This window comes from Mustela erminea, chromosome 10, assembly GCF_009829155.1.
Source record: "Mustela erminea isolate mMusErm1 chromosome 10, mMusErm1.Pri, whole genome shotgun sequence".
Lineage (NCBI taxonomy): Eukaryota > Metazoa > Chordata > Mammalia > Carnivora > Mustelidae > Mustela > Mustela erminea.
The window spans coordinates 88,087,983-88,109,158 of NC_045623.1; the positions used below are offsets into that span (position 1 = coordinate 88,087,983).

At 49.3% G+C, this 21,176-nt stretch overlaps 1 protein-coding gene across 5 annotated transcripts in view; it reads right to left on the reverse strand.

Moving 5' to 3' along the window:
- Window positions 1-21,176, reverse strand: part of PTPRU (protein tyrosine phosphatase receptor type U) — a 76,839-nt gene that overhangs the window by 34,073 nt on the left and 21,590 nt on the right. For all 5 annotated transcript variants that reach the window (XM_032360836.1, XM_032360832.1, XM_032360834.1 and 2 more), the window contains exons 8-14: window positions 12,243-12,551; window positions 7,663-7,772; window positions 7,140-7,341; window positions 6,676-6,778; window positions 4,035-4,308; window positions 3,343-3,379; window positions 2,479-2,617 (exon numbers count right to left, since the gene is read on the reverse strand). In XM_032360836.1, coding sequence (XP_032216727.1) covers window positions 2,479-2,617; window positions 3,343-3,379; window positions 4,035-4,308; window positions 6,676-6,778; window positions 7,140-7,341; window positions 7,663-7,772; window positions 12,243-12,551 — 1,174 coding nt within the window. The remainder of the gene's footprint in view (window positions 1-2,478; window positions 2,618-3,342; window positions 3,380-4,034; window positions 4,309-6,675; window positions 6,779-7,139; window positions 7,342-7,662; window positions 7,773-12,242; window positions 12,552-21,176) is intronic.

Here is a 21,176-nt window from a genome sequence, read left to right on the forward strand (position 1 = left end):
AGAAAAACAACTGAGCCAAGCACTCAAAGAAAAAGAAAAAGTACAGGGAGAAGAAAGCAAAGGAGACGGGTGGGATTCTGAAAGCAGAATAAGAGCTGTACCAGCCTGGGGAGTTCGCCCAGCACAGATGCCTCCAGGCTCATTGCCCACCCCAGCAGGACAGAATGGGGAGCCTGACCACCCTCCTCCCTGAGCCCCCACCCCCAGCGTCTCCCACCCCAGGCCATCTCCTTCCTCCAACAAGGATGCACAAGGGGGAACCGGATATCAGCCTTCCCTCACCGACCTCCTAACCTGCCTGCGACATTTAATGTGGGCCCCTCCATGGCTGGCAGGCCTGCTCTGTCCCCCGACAGTGCAAGGCAGACTGGAGGAGCCCTGAGGGGCACGGTAGACCCTGAAGGCCAGGATAGGATTTCAGAGATGGGGGGCTGCATGAGGTGCTGGAGAATGGGACTGAATGGCTTTTAGAGGAAGGAAGTCTGGGGAGATCCTCAACACTCCGGGGGTAGCCTGGAAAGGTTTCCGGGATAGCACATGTGCAGACTCACAGCTTCCTAATGAGGCTCCAGCAGCATCTCTGACCCATCCTGTCCTAGGCCCAAGGCTCTCTGCAGAGGTGGGTGACACCCTCCAGTGGGCCCATCCTCTCTCCTTGAGGATCAACTTCTAAGGCTTCAAATACTACCTACAACACCCCAGGATCTGACCTCTCCCCTACAGCCCTCACCATCTGCCCCCTCTCCACCCCACCGCACCCCAGTCCCCCGCAGAGGAGGAGTGCAGATACTTGCTAATTCTGGGCATCTACTGCACGCTGGCCACAGTGAGGCCCTTCACATCCGGGCCCAAAGGAGCCCAGATTTTGTCGTCAGGACTGGCTTCAAACCAGACCCTGTCACTTACCAGCCGAGTGACATGTCAAGTCGCTTAGTTAGTTTCCTCATCTGTGAGAAGGGGCTCAGACCTGCTTCGTGGGTCGGGATCCAAGAAGGAAGAGTTCTCTGATGTATCCTGATGCTAGAACAGTGCCCGGCCCACGGCAGGGGTTCAGTAACTAATGTTCTAACGGATGGGCGTGTATAAAGCCCTGGGCGCACGGAAATCCGCATTAAATGACAGAGTTTAGAGTTTATCTCAAGAAGCTGTGCAGGCACTAGGGAAGGGAAAAAATCAGCTTTACCCCTTGGACGGGCCAACCCCACCTGGCCAGCAGGCCCTACCACCGGACTCCCTGGGAGAGTGTCTCTCTGCTGGTACCGGGCCTCGGGAATGGCAGCTCTGGCCAGTTTTCTGCTGAGTAGGCCAGATCCTACTTATCAGCTCCTGGTAGCCCTGAGACCCAGCAGCAGACCCGAGATCCAGCAGCAGCCCCGAAACAGCTGTGCAGAGGCCAGGTCCAGAGAGGACTCCCCGGGTGACCTCGGGCAGGGTCATGCCCCCTGGGACCTCGACACCTCCATCCTCCCATTAGTGTGCTTGGACCAGTGTCCTGGGGCTGCCTGGCGGGGAATGACGTGGAGGGGACGGGAACCAGAGTGGTCTCAGAAGCTTCCCTCACTGCTCCACCCAGAGGCTCTGCCTTCATCTGTTCCATGTACTGGGCCTCCTACGGGAGGCTGAGCTGGTGTTTTGAAAACAGGTTCTGTTGCTTTAAGACAATCTGAAAACCACTAGACTAGATGTCCTTGAACTACCAGGCATCTCTCACCTTCTGGGTTCTGAGCCTCCACAGTTCTAAATTCTGAGATCTTTAGAATCCCAAATCCTGGATTTCTGGAACTGAAATTCTAAGTTGTGGATTCTAAGAGGTTCTGGGATTCATGCTGCCCACTGTAAGATGCCCTGGGAAAGGCAGAGCCAGACCTTGGAGGCCAGGGAGGGGTGGGGGGCAGGAGCAAGGTCTCCTCTGAGTCATGGGCCCAGGGAGACGCCACAGGGCTCAAGAGTACAAGGGTCCGGGACAAGCTGAACCCCAAGGAAGATGGGGCCAAGAAAGAACTGTGGTTCAGATTCCTTGGCTTCAAGGGGAGTGAGCAGCACCCCCACTGCTCAGGGTCAGCACCACGACCCGGTGGTCAGGGCAGACAAGACGGCAGAAGGTCTGCAGGGGGCTGGAGATTCAAAGTCAGGTCACCTCCACTCCCTCCCCCACTGGAACAGCCCAGCAGGCACAAGAGGGCAGTGCCCACTTACAGCACAGCTCCTTGGCAGCAGGCATAGAACGCCCTTCCCTGGATAGTGGTACCTGGCACCAGCCAGACCTGAGCTCCAGCCAAGCCGCTCCAGCACAGTTTCATTTGCAAAGGCTCTGGCTTTCCGTTGCCTGGCTTGGGCCCGTCCTTAGGCCTGATGCCCAGACTGGCAGCCCTCCACACTCACCAGGCGGCTGCCCTCCCAGGCCCCAGCCTCTGCTCCTCTATGTCCACCAGCTTTCTGAGAGAGCCTTGGGGAAGTCATGGCACCAGCCTCACTCACCCCTTACGGATGATGACAATGATGGCCCCCAGGAGGAGGATGAGGACAGCAAGTCCCCCTGCACAGATGCCCAGGATGAGTCCCATCTCCTCCGATCTCTGGGATACCTCCAGGGGTCGCTTGCTTTCCTTGCAGGCAGCTGGGGAGAATAAAGCATGACAGCGGGTCAGAGGGGAAATAGGGACCACCTACCTACAGGGTCTGAGTCCCAAAGAAGACACTAACACATGTGCACAAAGAAAACTGCTCCCTATCCTCAGCCTGCCGGCAGCCTTTCAGTCCAATGTGCCCCCTCACCATCCTTATAACTTCTGCACCCCCATGGACCCCATCAGGAAGAGCTCCCCGTCCTCTCTACTTTCCCAAACCCTCCCATCCTTCAGTGGACAGGAGATGGAGGCTGCCCGGGCCTTCAGACTCACTCTCCTGCTCTCCTGAGAGGCAGTGGTGGGGAGAGAATTATGTACCTAGGGCCTACTAAGAGCATCTCAGGAAGGGGGACCAGCCACACTCCCTGTCTACACTGCAGGGTCCACCTCTCCCCCACCGCAACAAAGGGGGCAGATACAGAACCCAGTGCCATCACCCCCACAGCCCAACCATAATGGTTTCCCCTCCTCAGACCTGTTTCAGGCCGCTGCCAAAGCCCCTTCTGTGACCATGAGCGGAGAGAGGGAGATTAGCCCTACTGCCCAAGGCTAGGAGAAAAAGTCTTTCAGGTGGGACAAACAGGGACCTGACCCAGGACTGCCAGACCACTCTCCTCTGCTCCCACAGCTTTGGGAGCTCAGGACCCACCCCCCAAGAACCCAGAGGGGAGGAAACCTTCTGCTAAAGGCCAGGAAGGAACCTAGGCGGGCTTACCTTTCCTGGCGATGCGGATGCAATTCAGCCGGGTCTCCTGGAGACAAAGATGGGGGTCTCAGCAAGACAGAAGCCCCAACCTAACCCTCCCCAGGCGGATCCTTGGGGAGCTTGTCTTGGGCCTGGTCAGGGCTTGTCCAGTGCTCATTGTAACCAGAGACACCTGGCCCCTCCCAGAAGGAAAGAAGGCCTGAGGGGGAAGCAGCGAGGGGAGGGCGGCCCCGCAAAGAGGACAATGACTTAGGGAAGGGGAATGAGCTCAGAGGGAGCAGGGGAAGAAATAGTGTGGGAAGGGGGTGGCCATGGGGCTGGTTAAGAGGGGCACCCAGGGAGGAAGGAGCCTGGTGAAGAGGAGGGCTTCCAAGAGGAGGTGGGTGGTGGGCCTCATGGTCTGGGGAAAGCAGGACCCAGAAATGGACCCCTGGAGAGAGGAGCCTAAGACAGACACTAGTGCCTCAGGGAGGGGGCAGAGATAGACTGGGGGCTTAGACGTAAGAGAGTCTGGGGTAAAGGCTCAGGAAGGGGAGATGCTTTAAGAGAAGCCTGAGGTCAGGAGGCTCAGGGAAGGAGGGGAGGGTTCTGGAGAGGGGGTGGGGCCGGGGGAGGGGCTCTGGCCTCCTAGGGGGCTGCTCTGATGGCTCTGAGGCCTTGTCCCCAGCCTATCCCCATCACAAGCCCTGTCAGTCCCTCACCCCCTTCAGGTGGCTTGTTGCCTGGAAGTAGATGAGGTAGGCCTTCCTGGGCTCAAGCGGTGGGTTCCAGAAGCCGCGATAAGTCTGGTTGTCACCCACGGTGAAGGGCATGGCTTCCGGCAGACTGCTGGCCGCCAGTTCTGCCCCAAAGTAGTGCACCAGGCCACGGGCCAGCGCCGCGTCAAAGGTCAAGGGCACTGGGAAGCAGTCCTGGCTGCCTGGCTCCCGACGCAGCCTCCGCTGCCGCTCCTCCTCCACGATCACCTGGTACACACTGGACAAGGAGGGGACAGGACAGTGACCCCAGGGCCAGGAGATAGGGAGAGCCATCTGGTGTGGCAAATGGCATGGGCTTTGGGGTCAGACCCAGCCTGGGACTAATCTTGGCTCTGCGTCTTACTCGCTGGGCAACTCACTTAACCTCCCTGGGCCTCAGTTTCCTCCTCTGTAAAGCAAGCGTGATCACAGGACTGTTCCACGAACTAAACATAAGGAAGGAGGCAAGTTTCAGAAGCAGCCAGTGCCTGTCAGCTGTTAGGCCTGTGACTAAGGTGGAGAGAACGCAGGCCCTGCTCAGTGGCACCAAGCCCTAGAGCCCCACCCTGGCTCTCTTCAACCCGTGCTCCTGTGCCTGCCACAGGACCTGCGGACCCAAAGCCTCAGGCTCCACCCCAGTACCTACGGCTCCCTTTGGGCCTCTGGGAAGGACAGTCAGACACAAAGTGTTCATTCATTCAGAAAGTGCATGAGCTCAGAGGCTGGGCCCATGATAGGTGGGCACTTGGGGACCTAGGCTTCCTGGAACTGACCTCCAGTTAGAGAGACAGTCACAGAGCAAGCAAGCAAGGCCACACGAATCCTGCCTCTGGTACTCTCCCAACCTGGAGGGACCTCGAGTCTGCAACTCGGAGACCGTCATCTCCGGGTCCTGACAGCTGATTTGTGTTCCCTTGTCCCCATTCCCTCTGATGTGTGTCTCCTGGTCCCGACTTGTGTGTTTCTATTTATTTTTATCAGTTTACTGAATGCCCTTTTGCTGTGAGCTCCTCCAAATCCTCAGTGGAACAAAGCCGAGAGTAAATAAGCGAGTGCTGACAAATACAAGTATTTCTAGTCACAGGCTCGGTCACGTCTTGGCGTGTGACACCCATTCTGACAGCTGCACTCTGGGAAGTAGCAGTGCCTTTCCCTGGCTCTCCAGCTGTTTCTTCCGAGCTTCGGAGCTGTGGGGGAATCACCCCAGTGCCCTGAATTGGGGCCACACAGCTTTGTCCCTCGTCACTAGCACACTGCAAACACCAGCCCAAGCCCCCCTTAGCCTCCATTTCCCAGGTCAAGGTTAGGCCTCCCCTAGCCCCAAACCCCGCCAGGAGGTGATAACAGTCAACACTGAACAAAGCATCTTGACTGGGATGGTCCCCAGTATGCAGACAAGGAAAAGGAGAAGTAAAGGGACGTGCCCAAGGTCACACAGCTACTACGCCTGCTCCCAGGCTCAGCTGCACAAGGCCCTGAGGTTCCTGGAAATGCAAAATGCCCCTCAAACACCCTAACGTTGTCCAGAGAGTCTGGGAAGCAGCCCGAGACAGGCTCTGCAGTAGCAAATACAGGGGAGGAAAAGCAGGAGAAGGGGGGTGAGGACATGAGGGGGTGTCAGGGGCATGTGGCCAACCCGCTACCTTCTCAGAGACTTAGCAGGATTTTCCCACACCCAAATACAGGGCATCACCTCTCTGGGTGCACACATCTTTGTGGGAGGATGGGGTGGGCCGGAGGGACAGGGAGGCTCTGTGACTTCAAGAAAAGGTAGAGGCTGTGCAGACAGACCTGGGTTCCAAACCCCAGCGCTACCCCCTGCCAGCTGTGTGACCTGGAGGGTAAGGCCTCTGAGCCTGTTTCCCAACGTGTGAAATAAGGAGACAGCTCCCCCTGCCACAGGTCACCATGAGGATAAAATGACTTGTGCAGGTGAAGTCACAAACACAGTGTCTAACTGAGAGCAGGCATGCAGACACATCCCACAAATACCCTCACGCTCTCACACACACACACTCACACCTCCATACCACACATTGCACGTACACAGTATGTGTCTTTATCACACACACACACACACACACACACACACACACACACACACCATTTTGTCTCCAGCACCTTCTCTCCAGCAGAGGCAGCCCCAGTTTTCTCTAGGGAGAATAAAGTGGAGAAGCCAAGTTCTAGGCCACTCCAGAGAGAGAGCCTCTTGCTGGCTGCCCCAGCCTTCTAGAAAGGCTGAGTCTCCCTGGCCAGGACCTTCTGGGGAAAAAGCTGGGAAGAAATAAGGCCCCCAGAATTTCTCCAAGATGTCTGAGGGAAGACCCTCAGGAGAGGACTGGATAGTCGCACCTCCCCAGGCTGATCACTGCCCAATGATCTCACACCAATCACCAACAGACACCCATGGCTTCAGGAGGGAGCGGCTGCAGGCTTTCCACCTGCCCAGGATCACAGAACATGATTCTCCAGACACTCTGAGCCCTGAGCAGGAAACTGAGGGAGGATGAGGATGCGCTGGCCCACGTGGCGGGGGCTCTGGGTCAGAGGAGGGGCTTCCTCCCTAGGGCCCTGACCTCCCACCTCTCCACTTAGGCTTTCCCACCTGATGGGCGCGCCACGGCCCTGTGCTGGCCTCAGCAGAACGGTGATGGTGTTCTCAGACTCGCCCAGGGGTGACGGCATGTCAGCATAATCAAAGCTGGGAGCTGGGAAAGGGGACAGGAATGTAATCACGGAGCCTGGCCACTAGACCAGGAAGGTCGGGCCTCTAGCCTCGCTTCTTGTCCTCAGATCTCTTCCCCTTCAGCTTTGTTCCCTCTGACCTGAGCTTCCCTGACTTCGGACCCCTAAACTCAGCCCTCAGATTCCACAGTCTCCTGACCCCTCGGACTTAATCCTCCCTGACCCCTGAGCTTAACCCCTAAATGGTACATTCTTCTCAGTGGGGGTCCTCAAGAGATATCCCCAGGACACCCCACCCCCACCCCCGCAATGTGCCTCTGCCTACAGAACCCTGGGACTGGGAGCTACCTCTCAGGGGGTCAGGCCAGGGTTGGGCAAGGTTACCTGAGATGTTCGTGGTGATCTCGGTGAGTGCCGCCTGGCCAAAGCCTTTGCCTGTCCGGGCGCGCACAGAGAACAGGTAGGTGGTGCCTGGGTGCAGGTTGGAGAAGACGTGGTAGGTCTCGTTGCGGAGCTTGGAGATGGTACGTCGTGGGCCCGGCACGTTCACCGCCGGGTCTGACGACTCAATGCTCTGGTAGCTGATCTAGGGGTGGGGCAGGTTCAGGGATGGGGAAGGTCATCACTGGCCCCGTAGCCTCCCACCCATCGTAGTTCAGGAGAGCTAGGGAGAAGGCTAGGAAAATGGGAGAGGTTCAATGGGACTATGGATGCCCATAGCCCAGACCTCTGGGCACCTTCACCTCTCTTCTTTCAGGGTCCCTGTCCCCATAACCCACAAGGCACAGACCCTGACCAGGAGAAGGAACCTCAGTGATCACTTCTGCCCCGCCATGCATCTCCCTCTCCAAGCTGTGAGCCCACCTTCCACCAGGGATCCCCCCACTGTAATGAGGTCCAAACCCACCTCATACTGAGTAATGAGGCCGTTGGGTTCCTGGGGCTCCTCCCACTTGAGGAAGATCATGTCCTCCAGGGGAGTGAAGGTCAGGGACTCGGCTGCAATCCCGCCAGGCACTGCAAGGGAAAGGTGGCCCAGGGCAAGGGAAAGCCGGCTTTGGAGCCAGACGCCTGAATTCAAATTCCAGCCTTGCTGTTTCCTAGCTAGCCTGCTGTGACAACTCCCCTCCCTCAGCCTCAACTTCCTCGTCTGGGACATGGGAATGAAAACAACTCCACCCTCACCAAATAAATGATGCCATGGACACGAAGCGCCAAGGTAAATATTGGGAACTTCATTTGATTCCACCTGTTCCTAAGAACTCAAAGAAGGTAGCTGCATTTTCATTACTAAGCAGCCTGCATTCAGCAGAGAATGTCTGAATGTTCCTATTTTGTTCCAGTTGAGTGGTTTTCAGAAAATACAGACCTTTGTCAGAGAAATGGAAACAATTGCATTAGAGTGGCGGGATTCTGGGTAGGAAATGTTTTCTTGTCTAAAAATTTCTGATTACACAAAAACTACATTCAGTGCAGAAAATCAAAATGAGCATCAAGAAAATCAATGGCACCCAGAATTCCATCACCCAGAGACACCATTAGCATTTTCGCATAAACCCTTTCGGGTCGGGTTTGGTTTGTTTTGCTCTAAAGCACCATCTTAACAGCAGTCACAGGGTATTTCTTCTAGGAAGAGAATAGTCTTTAGGAAAACACCTTGATAAACCATTGTGGGGAAGCCGAAATCCTAAGGCAGGGAAAAGCAGAGCCCAAGGTAACCATCTTAAAATGAACAGTCCACAAGGCAACCCCACCCTCCAACCACCAATTTGATAAAATGAAAACGACAATTCCAAGTGTTCGAGAGGATACAGAGCAACTGAAATCTTCACACGCTGCTAGTGGGCGTGTAAACTGTCACCAGCACTTGGGGAAAACTGTCTGGATAGATCTACTTATTGTGAACATACATCCCATAACCTAACCATTCCATTCCCAGGCATTAACCGATTGGAAATGTGTATATCTACACCCCCACCGGCTCCAAAAAAAAAAATCTACAAGGATGTTTCTTACAGAAAATTTAAAAATTTAAAATAGGAATTTTGATATTATATGATTATAATATAATGTAATATACATTAAAATATAATATTATTAAAATAAACGTGGTAGATTCACATAACGGACCTTTGAGTAATAAGAATGAATTCCCTAGAACTGGACCCACTACATGGCTGGCTTCCTCAAGTGCAGTCAAGAGAAAGAAGCCAGTCATAAAAAGAATACACTGTGTATGACTCCACAGATAGAAGGTTCAAGACCAAGCAGAAATTAATCTATTGCATTATAGCTTGGGATAATGGTTACTCTCAGGAGGTTGTGAGTGGGAAAGTACATAAAGGAGGTTTCTGGGGAGCTGCTAATGCTATTCCTTGATCTGTGTAGGGGTTATCCTGGTGCGTCCAGTCTGTGAGAATTCTCTGAGCTGTCCACTTCAGGTTAAGTGTACTTCCTGAAGTACTTATACTAATACTTCCATGAAAAGTAAAAAAAAATATTAAGTAAAGAGCAGTTACTGGAAGGACGGAGGAGAGGGACAGAGAAAGAAGGACAAGCAGCCCAAGTGAGGCCCGGTCAGAGGCAGGTAAAGCAGCCATAACATACCTGGGGGAGAGGGGAGACAGAGGTCAACCGACTTTAACAAGGAAGGGGTCTGATGTTGAACCTGAGGCTGATTGTGAAGGGTAGTAGACTAGGCCATCCCCAAATATACCACTTTGGCCTAAAGATTACTTTGAACTGAATCAAGAAGCAGCAGATACAAGAAAATTCTCTGCCCTCTGCATTTGCCTAAAAGCAGGACATAAATCTGTAAAAGTGCCCCCCTCCCCTCCCTAGCAGGAAGGAAAGAAGTTAAGCACCAAGTCAACACTAGACTCTCAGCAGCCCAGAAGAATCTGCATAAACTTTATACCTATCACTAGTTTCCCCATATATTTGCCTCCACATAATCCACTGTCCCTAGAATCCCAAAGTCCTTTTCCCATCACACTGCTTCCCTAGAAATTCATTGTTCTTGTGTTAAGACACAAGGTAAGCCCAAATTTCAGCCACTCCTTTGAGTTACGCATCACTGAGTAATTCTCTGTGTGTGTGTGTGGTGTGTGTGTGTGACACACACATGGTAATAAATTCCTATCCGTTTTTCTCTTGTTATTGTCTATTCTCAGGCTAATTTATAGGGCCCCAACCAATGAACTTAAGACAAGTAGAAGGAAAAAAGTTTTCCCTTCTCTGCATTTGCAATGCACTTCAGGGTAAATCCAGTCCTCACTCCCACCCCCAGCAAAAACTCAGCACATCAGCATGGAGCCTAGGGCAGACACATTGCCATGGGTAAGGGGGCTTTGTGGAAATGGAAATCAAGGAAGGAGCTGAATTTTGTGTCTGCACCACTGCTGTGCAGAAAAGTCCACATGTAGAGAGTCGAGAAAAATTGTCAACCAAGGAGCTCTGAGAACCTGTAGATCTACAGGAATCTAGGGGAAGGCCTGGGATCTATGCTGGTATTACAGTACCATTATTAAGAATGAAAACTTTGGGGGCGCCTGTGTGGCTCAGTGGGTTAAAGTCTCTGCCTTCAGCTCAAGCCATGATCTCAGGGTGAGGATCAAGCCCCGCAGAGGGCTCTCTGCTCAGCAGAGAGTCTGCTTCCTCCTCTCTCCGCCTGCCTCTCTGCCTACTTACGATCTCTTTCTCTTCATATAAATAAATAAAATCTTTAAAAAAAAAATTTAAAAAGAAAAAGAAGTACTACAATCAGAATAAAAAAAAGAGAAAAAGAATGAAACAGACAGCCAGGTCTGAAATCCAGTTTGGCTACCTATCTCCTAGCTATGTGACCTTACCTGTAAAATGGGGATAGTATATAGTTGCCTACCACCTAGGCTTGTCATGGGGCTTATATGAAAAGCATTCACAATAGTGCTTGACATGTAATGAGTGAATTATCAGTATTGGTTTGACAAAAGTGGAACGCTGTACCCTGCAAGAACAGAACACACAATTTTTTCAGTTATACATGGAACATGTCCCAAAATTTAACCATACTGGGCCATAAAGCAAGGATCAAATTTCAGAAGACCAAAATTATTTAGAGTATGTACTCTGACCACAGAGGAATTAAGCTAGAAACCAATCACAGATAATTATGGAAGTCTTAAAAATCAGACAAGGTAATTCTAACTCTTGAGTCAAAGAAGACATCACAGCAGAAGTTATAATAACAAAGACAGAACACATCAACAAATAATAACAAAGACAGAACACATCAAAACTCGAGGGATGCAGCTAAAGCGGGGCTTCAAGGGAAATTTATAGCTTTAAATATATCTATAAGAAATAAAGAAAGGGGGGGCGCCTGGGTGGCTCAGTGGGTTAAGCCTCTGCCTTCAGCCCGGGTCATGATCTCAGGGTCCTGGGATCGAGCCCCGCATCGGGCTCTCTGCTCAGCAGGAAGCCTGCTTTCCCCCCTCTCTCTGCCTGCCTCTCTGCCTACCTGTGATCTCTCTCTCTCTCTCTGTCAAATAAATAAATAAAATCTTTAAAAAAAAAAAAAAAGAAAGAAAGAAAGAAAGGCTCAAACTCAATGATCTAATAAGCTTCCATCTCAAAAAGCTAAAAGAACAGCTAATAAAATCTAAAGAAAGTATAAAAAAGGAAATACAGAATAGGAAATATACAGTAAAGGAAATCAACTAACCCAAAAGTTGGGTCTTTGGAAAGATTAAAAATGTACACACCCCTAGCAAGAAAATGGTGAGAAGACACAAATTAACCAAAATCAGGAAAGAAAAGGGGGACACATGCTAATGATCCTACAGAAATTAAATAAATATAATCAGAGATTATAACCAACTTTATGTCAAGAAATGTGACAATTTAAGTGAAATCAACAAATTCCTTAAAGCCCAGTACACCAAACAGATACTAAAATAGAAAATCTTAATATTCAAAAACCTATTTTAAAAAATAAAACTGTGATTTAAAAACATGGCCACAAAGAAAACTCCAGGCCCACACAGCTTCAGTGCTGAATTCTTTCAAACGTATAAGGAAAAAGGATACCCATCTAACCCAAAATCTTCCAGAGAATAAAATATTAGCCTTTGTTGTTTCCTTGGTCATTCCTTCATTGTTTTAATTGTTTGAATCAGAAGCAAAAAATTTCCGAGAAAAATTTCAGCCTGGGGGCACCTGGGTAGCTCAGTCTGTTGGATGCCCGACTCTTGACTTTGGCTCAGGTGGTGATTTCCGGCTTGTGAGATCAAGCCCCAAGTCGGGCTCTGCACTGAATGGGGAGTCTGCTTGAGATTCTCCCACTGACCTGTGCTCTCTGCCCCCACCCCACTCACTCTCTCAAAAAAAAAAAAAAAAAAAAAAAAAGATAAGAAATACAATATATTTTTAAAAAACATTGCAGCCTCCCATAGGGTGTCTGTGGAAGGCACTCAGTACGCCAGGAACCAGGGCTGGGATTCTTACCATCCTCGTCCGTCTGGAAAGTGACCTCCTTGCCCTCCTTGCGCCCCTCGGGGTTAGCGAGGATGAGCCGCACGTGAACATTCCGGTAGGGCAGCAGGTTCTTGATGGTGTAGCGGCTGGCGCCCCGCTCCATCTTCACGCACTCCCGGACGGTCTGGTTGTGGCTGCTGCCCAGCGTGTAATGATAGCACAGGGACACCGCGTACGTGTGGCAACGTGTCACGTTGTAGCCCAGAGGTTCCCACTGCAGGGTCAGCTGGCGAGCCTGGATCTCAGCGAAAGCCAGGCCTTTGGGGGCCCTCATGGGTTCTGGGGAACCCAGGAAGCAGAGAGCAGAAGGTAGAGGAAACAGGAAGAGAAGAAGTGGGACAAGAGAGAAAATATCAGCCGCTGAGATCATCCCTCCTCGGTCCTCCAGAATTCAAGAGACCACCTAGGACACGGAACGGGAAGTAGAAGTGTGTGCGCTGGAGTCAGGCGGGGCCACATGTGAATGCGACCTCTGCCCCTTGCTGCTGGCAACCACCAGCTGAGTCCCTTTGCCCTCAAACTTTAGTGTCCTTCCCCACAAAATGGGATAATATGCCCTACCTCACAGGATGGTTGTGAAGTTAAAGGTAATGTGTGCAAAGCACATATGACAATGGCTGATACACAACAGGCCTTCAAAAATGTTAGCTACGCTTTTTTTTTTTTAAGATTTTATTTATTTATTTATTTATTTATTTATTTCTTTGACAGAGATCATAAGCAGGCATTGAGGCAGGCAGAGGGGTGTGGGGGAGTAGTCTCCCTGCTGAGCAGAGAGCCCGATGCAGGGCTCAATCCCAGGCCCCTGAGATCATGACCTGAGCCGAAGGCAGACGCTTAACCCAGTGAACCACCCAGGCGCCCCTACACTTTTTCTTTTTTAATAACACTGTTCACCTTCTATTTCAAGATCATGCTGGAGGGCACTGGACTGTCTGAAACAACCAAATGCTCTATTTTTTTAATTTACTAATTCCAAACGTTCTGAAACAGCTTATAGTAATACATACGATAGGATAAGATACAGATATCAGGATGATGGGGGAAATGACAGCCAAATAATTAAATAGCGCCAGAGAATGTTAGGGCAACAGAACTGTGTGCCATTAGGTCCCACACAGGTCTAAAGAGAAGGTTCAGATTGGGTAGTGAGTTTTTGCCAAAGCAAAAAGGGAAACACAATCTGTTCTAGAAAGGCAGTAACAACAATGGCGGGGGGCGCCTGGGTGGCTCAGCCAGTTAAGGGTCTGACTCCCGATTTCAGCTTGTGATTTTAAGTTGTGATCTCAGAGTTGTGAGATCGAGCCCTTCTTGAGATTCTCTCTCTCCCTCTCCCTCTGCCCCTTCCCCCAGCACGTACTCACTCTCTCTCTCTCCCTCTCTCTCAAATAACTAAATAACAATAACAACAACAACCATGGCTGTTAACAGGCACTGGGGGCTTTGCCTGAGCCAGGCCTTGCTCTAGAGGCTTGACAATGCTTTATCACAATGAATCCACCCTGTAATCCAACAGACAGGGGCCATTATTAGCCCCGTCACACAGATGTAGAAATGGAGGCACAGAGAGATTAAGTAAGCTGCCCAGAGTCAGTGGCCTGGATAGTCCAAGTTGAGAGGCAAACCTGGACAGGCCGGCTCCAAAATTCAGACTCTTAACCACTACCTGCCTCGCCCTGAGGAAGTCAGTGTCCAGGAACAACCAGCACAAAATCACACAGATGCCTCAGGAGGGACAGACAGCCGCGCTCCCCCCCCAACCCCGCGCATGGGAGGAACATAGTGCTGCAATTCACAGCCTCTGGGTGCATCTGTGAAGTCACTTATAAAATGGTAAAGGACCCCAAGGCTTCCGAAGCAAAGGCAGGATGGAGCTCAGGTGCTCAGCCTCTAGTCCTCCATCTGCCTTGACCAGCTGCGTGATCTCCAGGCTCTGGGCCTCAATTTCCTCATCAAGGAAATGATGGAAGAAGCCAAGATTGCTGGCGATGACTGGCACCCAAACTCTGTGAGATGCAGATTTTATACACACACACACACACACACACACACACACAAAATATATATTACCCTCAAATCCCTTGAGCACCCGCGAAGCGTCCCCAGTTACAGACTCTCGGGACACACCTTAGTGAACAGATGAGAAAGCTTGGCTGCTTGGCCTCTTGAGATGATTAAGTACGACCCTATTACCGTTTCTACAGGATTCATTTGCTCAGGATGCTCTTTACAAAGAGACACAGAGGGAAACATCACCCCAGGCTGCTCTAGACTTAGTACAATGCCAGCCCAAGCACAGCCCAAGACAAAGTTCATTTCCACCAGAACTTTCCTTTCTTCCCCGGGGCCATGGGCACGTGGCAGCCTCCAGTCATTTATCAGGCCACCAAAGAGGTATGTCAGGCCCTGCTAGGAGCAAGGCCCACCTCTGGACTTCTTGCAAAGTCGGGCTCCCTCCTCCCCACAAGCAAGGCAGACCCGATCCCCACCCGACATGAACGTTAGGGGTCTGGTTCCACTGCTCACTGCGATCCAAGGGCTGCTGGCCACAAGCCCACTGACCATGCTTATGTTTCCTTTCCTGTTCCTGCCTCCCAGAGATTTCCCTCAGGTTTTTCTATGTGGTTTTGTTTTAACCCACACTCTTGGGTGCTTGGAGTGGAGGGGGGTGGATTCTGTGTGCACTCCCTCTGCCATCTTGTTCAGAGATCCTGGCTTATTCCCTGACCTCCAGGCTCTGGTCCTGGCTACCCCCCGTGTGTACAGTCTGTCCCTGGGTGTCTAGGGAGCCCAAGTACCACTGATTTATTTGCTCCCAGCAGCTCTGCTCACGTCCCCGCCCCTGGGGACACTGGCCCCTTTCCATCCTTGCAGGACTGGCCAACATACACGGCTGCCTTTGCCCTCCTACAGCATTTAAACAAAGGCACAAGAAGTTACTGTGAACTGGTGACACAGGCTGGGCTGGGACTATGACAAACAGGACAGTAAGTGTCCCATCCAAAAGCGACAGCTGCTACTCAGCTCCAGGCAATATGCCCATAAAGGACTATAGACTCAGGATAGCCAGATCCTCCCTTTTAAAAAAAAAAAAAAAAAGATTCTAGTTTTAAGTAATCTCTACACCCAACATAAGACTCAAACCCACAACTTGGAGATCAAGAGTCGTGCGCTCCACTGACTGAGCCAGCCAGGCGCCCTGAGATCCTCCCATTTTTTAAGAGAAGCCAGAAATTCAGATTTTTATGTGAAACCTCCAGATTTTTAAATACTGGCAACCTACTTGGGTTTTGATAAAAACCACGTCGTATGGCACAAAATAACAAACGTCTGACCTAAAGGCTAAAATTCAACCTTCGTGCTTGGTGCCTCATTCTCCAAAAGCCATGTGAGCCCCCACCGACCTCACTGGACTGAGGGATCTTTGAAAAGAAAGCTCACTCTCCTCTTCCCTCTCCCCCCACCCCCCTGATCGAATCTGGGCAGATCCAGGGGCTCGAATAGTTTGTTGACTACAGACTGATATGTTGATTGAAGGGTGTGAATTCATGAGTCTCTCTGTTTCCAAAAACCATCTGGCATCCAGACGTACTTGCTTCAGCTGCCAGGACACACTGGCAAAACAGAACTTAGGGCTCTCGAAGCCCCATCCCTCTCCAAATTCCACAGGGCTGCAGGCCACTCAGAGATCAAAGGTCAGATGTGTGGCGGGGGAGGGGTTCTGGGGTGGGGTGGTGGGGGGGGGAATGAACAAGGAGGCTCACAGTTAACACCTGAGACATTACATCAAAATGTGTTGATTTGAATAATTCTAATAGGATGCATTAACCCTATACCACTCAACTGTTTCTCTCCTGGAAGGGGCTTCAGAGCGAGGCCGGGTGCCTCCCAAGTTCAAATCCGATGGGCTCTCCAAAGTGCAAATTCTATATAACCATTTGTTAAAACAATATATGTCAAAGCCCCTTCTTGAGCCACTCCTGATTATCCTCAAGAAATTACTCAGAGGGGAAAAAAAAACCACTACAAGACCTAAGATTTGCAATGCAGTCTTACTTATAATAATAAGGATCTGGAAACACAATCGCTCAGCAATATGGAGACACTGCCTGGACTTCTATAAGCCAGTAAACATAATTATAAACAACACCACACATGGGACACCACGAAGCAGAGGAAGCAGACTACAAAACGCTTTCTACATCCCAATGACAAGGGTGTAAAACTGTGTACCGAAGGCATATGGGCAGAGATTCGAAGAAGACTGAAAAACTGGGCAAGGATGGCAAGGTTTAGAGTGATTTTTTTTAATGCCTTTTCCTGACATTATATTACTGTTTTTACAGTAAATCGTATTTCAGGAAGGGAGTTGTAGAGCGATGAGGGAGAAGACAGCACAGCTGGCCAACAGCAAAACTGCTGACCAAGGCGCCTAAGCAGGGTGCTGGGGAAGGGGGCAGGGTACATCAATGATCCAAGGGGAACATGTCATTAAGATGCGGAGGCAGAGTCATTTGAGTTTTCTCTCTCTGGTCCTGGGCCCCTGCGTCTGTCCTTGCCAGCCTGTGGGACGTGTTCAGCAGCGCTTAGCACAACATGGCCACGTCAGCCCATGACGGCACCAGCTGTCCCCGTGCCTGCTGTGGTTTGCAAACACTTCCCTGGAAATCGGGATAGTCAAACTTCAGTTCCGACTGCTCTGGACTCAACTGGGTGGATCTGGAAAAGTGACTAACTCTCTAAGTCTCAGAATACGCATCTGTAGAATGGGAGTTAACTACCACTGTCGTCATGCAGCCTGCGGTCCGGGCCCACTGTACCATCCCCAGGCAAGTGCCTTCCCCTCTCTGGGTTTCACTCCCCCACCTGTACACTCAGGAGAGGAGAAGAGAGGTTGTCTGTGGACCCCTTTGCTCTGATTTCTTTTATTCTGAATACCAGAGCAGAATGGGCAACTGTCCATGACAACTGTCATTTGCTGAGTGCTTACTATATGTCAGGCCCCATCTTCACTTGGATTCAGCACATTTATGGCCATTATTTGCACTTAACACGAAGCACTGGGAGGCACAAGGGTGCAGGCCTCCCACCTCCTCTCTTTCCCATGTTCACTTATTCCCTAAAATCTCAGGACTAAATCCAGGGTTCTGAACCCTGGCACCACTGATATTTTGGACTAGATAATTCTCTGTTGTGGGGGCTGCTCGGGCACTGTGGGATGTTCGGCTGTTTCCCTGGCTTCCGCTACCCTTCAGATGCCATTATCACTCCACCCCCAGTTGTAATAACCCATGTCTCCAGACACCGCAAATGTCTCCCGGGAGACAAAAATCACCCCCAGTTGAGAACCAGCAGGGTAAAAGATCTCATCCAGTCTCGTGGCTTTAAATACCATCTAAGTCTATAGTGATGACTTTCAAATTTATATCTGCAGCCTGAACCTCTTCCCTGAGCTCCACTCGTAAATCCATCTGCCTGATGGCTATCTCCACTTAAACGTCTAATAGGCATCTCAAAGTCAACTTTTCCAGCACAGGACTCCTGATCTACGGCACCCCATCACACCTGCCCCTCTGCAGTCTGCTTCTTTCCAGTAAATGACAACTCCATCCATCCAGCTGCTCAAGCACAACACCTTGGAGCCATCCCCGCCTTCTCTCTACTTCCCCTCTCGCGCGTATTGCACAGCGGGTCCATCAGCAAATGCGGTCTGCTCGGTCTGCTCGACCTTCACGATAAACCCAGAGGCTAACCACTTTTCACCACCTCCTCCACTTCCTCCAGCTGCCAGCCTCCACATCTCGCAGCTGCCCCGTTACAGCAGCCTCCTCACTGGGGTGCCCTTCTTGGCCCCTCGCCCTCCTAGAATCTATTCTTTGCAAAAGGGCCGGAGTCATCCTTTTAAACAAAGTAGGTGATGTCACCCTGCTTCCCACCACCCCCCACCCCCACCCCAAGCAATTTCTCCAGCTTCCTGCCGTGGCTGAGTCCTTCTCAGTCCTCAGTCCTCAGTCCTCAACACCCTCAGGGCTTGCTTAAAAGTCACCTTCTCAATCAAATGGTCCCTGGGGCTTTTTAAAACAACAATCCCCCCACCCCACACCCAATCTGCACCCCCACCCCAGCCCACCCTGCTTTACTCTTCGCAGCACTTATCATCATCTGACAAACTATATATCTCACTTGTTTTACTGTCTGCTCCTGCCACCATTTGAGATCCATGTAGAGTTCCTGCAGGGCAGGAGGAACCCACATGGCCTTGGTCTGTCATGGTCACAGTCCTATATCCCTATATTAGTGCCTGACATATAACAGGCACTCAATAAACATTTGTTGAATGAACCTTAACACCAGCCCTGTGTGATGAAGACATATTCTTCTCATTCTGTAAAACAGGGGGACAAAAGCTCCAGGAGGTTAAGTAACCTGACCCAGATCCCTCATCTAGAAAGTAATTCCCACTGAACACTCCAAGCCACCACCCAGGGTCTCTTAAAATGTGACATGCAACTGGATTTTAGATGGATCCCCCAATCAGCTTTTAAAAACACTTAAGAATATAGACTGGCAAAAAAATAAAAATAAAAACCTTGCATCTTAACCAAAAATTAACTCGAAATGGATCACCAGACTCAATGTAAAATGTAAAAACTATAGCACTTTTAGAAAAAAAAAAACAGGAGAAAACCTTTGAGATCTAAGGCTAGGCAAAGAGGTCTTAAACTTGACATCAAAAGCACAACTCATAAAAGGAAATGTCGACAAACTGGCCATCATCAAAATTAAAAACGGTTGCTCTGTAAAAGCCCAGGTGACGAGTATGGAAAGATGAGCTAAAGCAAGAAGGAAATATTTATACACGGCATACCCAACAAAGGACTAGTACCTAGAATGTGTAAAGAACTCAAAACTTAGAAGGAAAGAATGAATAATCCAATTAGAAAATGGGCAAAGATATGAACAGTTCACCAAAGAGGATGACAGATGGCAAATGGCACATGGACAGATGTTCAACATTGGGCATTAAGGACAATAAGGCAAATTAAGACCAAGACAGGATATCATGACACCCCTCTCAGAATGGTTAAAAAAATAAATAAATAGAGACAATTCCAAATGCAAACAAGGATGCAGAAAACTGGATCATTCATACATTGCTGGTGAGAACGTAAAACAATACAGCCATTCTGGCAGTTTCTGATGGAGCTAAATACACAATTGCCATGCAACTCATCAGTTGCACCCTTGGGCATTTATCCCAGAAAAATGAAAACTCATGTTTGTGCAAAAATCTGAAAGCAAATGTTCACAGCAGCTTTACCTGTAATAGCCCAAAACAGGAGCCAGTCCAGATGCCCCTCTCTTAACAGTTTAAACAAACTGCAGTATTTCCACACCATGGAATACTACTCGGCAATAAAAAGGAACAAATGACTGATGTACATAACAACTTGAATGAGTTCCCAGGGAATGATGCTGACCAAAATAACCAATCTTAGTGCCAAGACAGTTCAATGGGAGAAGAATACTGTCTCCAACAAATGGTGCTGGGACAACTGGAAATCCACATGCAAAAAGAATGAAGTTGGTCCCCTAACTCACACCATATGCAAAAATGGATCAAAACGGATCAAGGGCCTAAATGTAAAATTTGAAACTATAAAAGTCTTAGAAAAAAAGGGTAAATCTTTGTGACTTTGGATTGGGCCATGGTTCCTTAATATGACATCAAAATCACAAACAGCAAAAGAAAAACAGACAAATTGGACTTCCTCAAAATGAAAAACTGTTGTGCTACAAGGGACACTGTTTAGAAAATTAAAAGACAACCCACAGAATCAAAGAAAATGTTTGTGAATATATTTGATAAGGATCTAGTATCCAGAATATATAAAGAACTCTTACAATTCAATAATACAAAGACAAATATCCCAACTTAAAAATGGGTAAAAAAAAATCTGAGTAGACATTTCTACACAGAAGACATCCAAATGGTCAATGAGCACATGAAAAATTGCTCAATATCATTAAGCATCAGTGAAATGCAAGTCAAAACCCCACTGAGATACCATTTCATACCCACTCCAAGGGTTATAATCAAAAGACAGATAATAACCACTGTTAGTGAGAATGTAGAGAAATCGGAACCTTCAAACACTGCTGATGGGAATGTAAAAAAATTGTACAGCTGAATACAATATGCTGTTGTCCGGAATTAAAAAAGTATAAAGGAGAAAACATGCCACAACATGGATAAATCTTGAAAATATGAGTGACGTGAAAGAAGTTGGTCATCAAGACTATGTCTCGTGTGACTCCATTTATACAAAATGTTTAGAAAAAGGCAATTCTACAGAAATGGAAAATAGATTAATGGTTGCCTAGGGCTGGAGGTGGTAGGAAGAAATGTGGATGGGTGCTAAAGAGTACAAGCTTTCCTTCTGGGGTGATGAAAATGTTCTAAAATGGATTGCGGTGACAGATACACAACTCTGAATATACCGTAAATCACTGAATTACACACCCTAAGGAGTGAATTTATGAGATGTGAATTATATCTCAATAAACCTGTTACCAAAATTTTAAAAACCAATTTCAAAAGCGTATATACTCTATGATGTCATATTTATATAACATTTTTGAAATGGCAAATATTAGAAATGACGGGCAGATTAGTGGTTACCAGGAGCAGAGGTCGGAAGAAGGGAGGGAGGTGAAAATAGATATAAGAAGCCACACAAAGGCTTGACTAAAGAGTATCTTGACTCTGGCAATAAACACACAAACCTATGCATGTGATAAATTGTATAGCACTAAATACACAAATGCACACACACAAATGGGAACAAGTGAAATCGGAGAACTCTGAAGAAGATCTGCAGATTATATAAATGTCAATACCTT